At 44.5% G+C, this 4665-nt stretch overlaps 1 protein-coding gene across 1 annotated transcript; it reads right to left on the bottom strand.

Annotated features, from left to right (window-relative positions):
- Nucleotides 1-481: 481 nt before the first annotated feature.
- Nucleotides 482-2234, bottom strand: LOC138663826 (uncharacterized). Its single transcript, XM_069750170.1, has 2 exons — nucleotides 2085-2234; nucleotides 482-1537 (listed from the first exon to the last, which is right to left on the bottom strand). Exons 1-2 carry the CDS (start codon nucleotides 2228-2230, stop codon nucleotides 556-558), a joined length of 1128 nt encoding a protein of 375 aa, XP_069606271.1. The 5' UTR covers nucleotides 2231-2234; the 3' UTR covers nucleotides 482-555.
- Between the last annotated feature and the right edge of the window lie 2431 nt (nucleotides 2235-4665).

The raw sequence follows: 4665 nt of genomic DNA, 5'->3' as shown, positions 1-4665 counted from the left end.
ATCAGTAATTTTGCACAACTATACCCGCATACATGATTGCTTCTCAGATGGTAATAATGAACACATGTTGCGTACTGTAATTAGGCCAACACCACATGGCCCTCCTCCGCGCCGTCCCCTTTCTGGTCTAAAAGTTAGGGATGTATTGACCAATTTTTTTGTTTCTCCTCAGGGTTCTACTCCCTGGCAAGATTATGCTGTTTCTCAGTTGTGATTTCATTATTTTAAAGATCTGTTTGAGAAATATACTATTTTCAACCACTGAAACAGTACTGTGTGTGTTTTGTTTCCTTAATGACCATATGTTTATGTTTATGAATATGTGTGTGATGCAAAAATGATTAATCAACAAACACCAATTGGCTTTTGTGATAACTTTTTACTAACATACCAAGCCTTTTTTTGGTAACTTTGGCATATGGTTTTTTTAACCCTTTTTTGGGGGGGCTTTCAAACAAGGAACCACGACAAAGTGGAAATGGTGGACAAACACAAAATGAACATGGTAGGCAGCTCCCAAACAAACAAAAAAAAAACAGACAAAACAAAAAACAATTACAGATCCCTGTAAGTTGGTGGGGGAGATGTTGACAGCTCTGAGTCCTGGTCAGGGGGCCTTTGAAGGGCCGATGGGAGTTCATCCTGTGAGGATGCAGTGGCTTGTGGGCCAGAATACTGGCCTTGTCCATATTGGCCAGTTGTGTGGTGACCATAAGGCAATTGTCTCTGTGCATCATGCTGATGTACATATTGGCTTGCATCATACCCCAACCCAAAATGGCCATGTTGTCCAAACCCAGGTTGGGACCAGCCAACATCACTGGGTCTGGAAAAGTGGCCATATTGGGATTGGGGGTTGTAGCCTGCCATTTGGTAGTCTGATGGCCTTTGTAAATTTTGGGGTGGGAGGGGTTGAGGTGTAGGCATACGTGGAGTAGGTGCTGCAAATCCTGATTGATTCTGCTCCTGTTGAGGGAATTGAAGGCGCAAGAGGTTGGTTTGGCCAAGCTGCCTTCGCTCCAGATATTCAAACACCTCATAGGGGTTATTTGGAGGGGTGCTTAAATCAATCAGGATTTGTATACACCCTCTCACACGTAGCCTCACCCCACGGGGAAGGGGTCTAAGGTAACGGGCAAGACTGCGGGAAAAGGCCTCCTCTCCGTCATCCGTGGCTGCCCTGGCCAAATAATTGAGGACCCCAGCATCAACATCACTTCTTCTGGCTTCCAGCTCTCTCCTTCGGCGGGATCTCCGTAAAGGCCCAGCTGCCTGTGGGGATGAGACCAGTGGGCCTGTAGGGCTGCTGCTCTGGCCATGTTCCTCAAGCCTTTCCGCATCATGTGCTGCTGAGGGTGGTGGTGCTGCATCTTCCTCACTTGCTGCTGCCTGCAGTGATGATGATGCTGATGGGTCCTCAAGGATGGATGCTGATGAATCAAAAGATGGTCCTGCCACCTCTTCATCCACACTTACAGGATCTATGAGAGCCTCAGATTCCGATCCGGTTTCCCTCTCTGTGAGGTTAGACTGTGTTCTGTTAATAAAACAATAAAAGGTAATTTTTTGGTGGACATTGTTTAATTACACATCTGTGAGCAATATTAAAAAAACAAAACAAAAACACAACCTCAGATCAGCACAACATCTCCTTCTCTACTCCCCTCTTATCTCATATTCACACAAGAATATACAAGATTTGTCTTGTGGATCCCCACAAATGTACCAAACACTATCACAACACATCATAATGTGGCATACCATTTCAAGCTATACAAAAACCATGAAGACCCACCTCTTCAAACAATCAGATAACCTGCAGTAACAACTCATCCAACAAAACACTGCCTGAACATCTCTAAACTCGCATACTACATTTTCACCCATCCCTTGTTGAAGCTTGGGATGCTTGGCGGCCAGGGTCCTCTCTCCTCCAGGACACTTTTTGAATTTATGCTTGTTTACATTATTGTTGGCACTATATTGACACATCCTTACATGTAATTCGTAATGTTATAACCCTAAACCACAAAACAGACTAAGATTTTGTTTCATTACAAATGTGTTGAGAGGTTTTTACTTACTGCCTAAGATCCATACCGACATCCAAAAAGGAAAGACGGTCATAGTAAATATATTTGCGCTTCTTCAGTGGGGCTGCTGACCCACTTTTAGCCCGCTGCTGTCTTTCCCGCCGGTATTGGTCCCGGATGCTGCGCCATCGTGTCATAACATCATCCACTGCAATTACATGGTCAGAAATATTGTTCAATATCATTCTAAACATAGCTTATTCCAGTTGTCGGTGATATATATATTTTTTTTTTATTTCAAATCTGTTTCTAGCACCATAATTTCCATGGTGCTGCAGATAATAAAGGGGTTACATGCAGAGGTCTATATATCGCCCACAGTTAATAACTTTACAGTAACAGACTGGTAGAGAGGGGAGAGAACCCTGTTCTTGCAAACATACATTAGGTAAGATTTGGGATAGGAAAGGAAAATGCCTTGTGCAATAATGAGCCTAATGTGCAAAATTATGTCAAAATAAGACAAGGGACAACAACCCTCTGGACGGGGTATGAGGCCAAGAAAATATTTAGCAGGGCAAGATCAAGATTACCTATGTCCAGAAACACTTTTGCATGTTACTCAGCTTTAGAAAATGCCAAAAATGGCCACAAATGAAGAGATAAAAGAGATATAAAGATAAAAATGATTGCTCAAGTAATCATGTAGAGAAAGCATCTTGTAAAGTTCAATCTTGTGAATACAGGAGTGTACTTACATAGACTTGTCTGCTCCGCACGTGGCCGTTGGGCATAATCAGGGAATAGGAGCCCACAGATGGCCCTCCAAGCTGCCTCTTTCCTGGCCCGGTTTGAGTAGTTGGGATCCCGCTGGTCCCATATTTCTGGCCTTTCTTGGACCAGGATGAGGAGCATGTCCACGTTAATGATGGATGCCATGCTGCTTGGAACTCTGTGGAGGCGAGCACCAGACTTCCGGGATGTCTGTGTGGCTTTTTGAGCTAATTAGCATGTCTGGGATTCATGATTGAGGGCTTGGCTCAATTCCTTGCACCTGGCGATGTCTGGAGATGTCTGGCGTATTTCGCGCAAGTCACACTGTTGGTCCGTGTGTAATCCGTATTTTTCTCGCCCCCATAGACTTTCATTGGCAATTTTTTTTGCGCAATACGGTGACAAACGCAGCATGCTGCGATTTTCTACGGCCGTTTTAAGCCCGTATAATACGGATCAGTAAAATACGGCAGATAGAAGCTTGGCCATAGAGAATCATTGGGCCGTGTGCAATCCGTATTTTCTGCACCTCTCTTACGTCCGTAAAACTCGCTAGTGTGAGGCCGGCCTAATACATTGTAGAAGTTCTTCTTCTCAGCGGCGAAGCAGGAGCCATCAGATGCCGTGGTCTTCTGGTACTGCTCTGTTATGGTAACTCCGAGACAGTATGTTTCCTTCGCGCTTCTCATCCTTAACCCTTTCCACCCTTTTTTTTGCCTGTATCTTTCATCCCTTTATATTTTGCTTTTATTTTGTTCTTGTTTGCTTCTATATTAGTCCATGTTCACATGTTGCGTTTTTGATGCATTTTTTTTCCCCAGGCAAAACCTGCTTTCTTGGCAGTAAGAAACTTGCTTCAAATAATCAGTTTTGCACAGTTTTGTTTTTTTTTTTGGGGGGGGAGACATGCTTAGTTTTTGTTGTGTGTTTTTTTGCTGCGTTTTTGTCACTGAACATTTGTTTATGTGATTCTACTTCATCAGGTTTTGGCAGCAAAAACTGACACCTGCGTTTCTGCAGCAATTTTTCAGCACTGTGCGCCCAAGGACGCGGCTGATCTGCGCGGTTTTGGGGCTTTTTTTTCTCTCGTCTTCTATGTGGAGCCAGAAAAAAAAAAAAACAGGTAAAAAACTGCAGCTACTTTATTACGTACAGAATGAAAGCTTTTCTGTTCTATAAAAAACCCATTGATAACGCGGCTTCACATCTGCACCAAACACCATAAAATAAGGGGAGAAGATTGTAATTACGTAGTTTGGTGCGGATCCTGCAAAAAAAACAAAAACCCAATATTTCTGCACCGTGTGAACACGGCCGTACAGACACAAACAAGCCGGATGTCGTATAGTGACGCTACATAACGATGAGGAAGTTCTGGCGGCTCCAACTGTGAATGAGGGAACAAAAATAATCCACAGATCTCAACTAGAGATGAGCAGGACGCACAGATGACGTCGCTCCGGCCCTAGGGGATCAAAAGCCGCTCCGGAGAAGGTTAGAGATTCACGGCCTCCTGTCCAGCCACCTAGTACCACTGACCTGGACCAGAGACCATGTGTAACAGGCCAGATTATACCCCCCGCCCAGAATATACCTGGAGTTACAGAGGCCTAGGCCAGGTTATACCCCTCGGGGCTGAAGCAATGGCCGGGGGACCACCACGGAGCAGAAAGACTACTGTACACAAGATGAGGTGCAAACAACAAAGGGTAGATTTATTGGAAGGCAAGGAAGGAAGGGAATGAGTGCTACTTTACGTATAACCTCCCTGGCCTTTACTAAGCAGGCCACACGGCTCCCGTGTACTGACTATCGAAGCCTACACTAGGCCCTAACAGGTGCACCAAACAGGAATAGA

Source organism: Ranitomeya imitator, chromosome 2 (assembly GCF_032444005.1).
Source record: "Ranitomeya imitator isolate aRanImi1 chromosome 2, aRanImi1.pri, whole genome shotgun sequence".
NCBI classification, from domain to species: Eukaryota; Metazoa; Chordata; class Amphibia; order Anura; family Dendrobatidae; genus Ranitomeya; species Ranitomeya imitator.
The sequence above is the reverse complement of the archived record's forward strand: the minus strand, read 5'-3'. Positions and strand labels throughout refer to the sequence as shown.

Excerpts from the sequence above, each read along its gene's own strand:
- LOC138663826 (XM_069750170.1), bottom strand. The coding sequence starts at position 2,230 with ATGACACGATGGCGCAGCATCCGGGACCAATACCGGCGGGAAAGACAG. Across the intron at positions 1,538-2,084 it reads GTCGGTATGGATCTTAGGCA|AACACAGTCTAACCTCACAG; the intron begins GTAAGTAAAAAC and ends TTTTATTAACAG.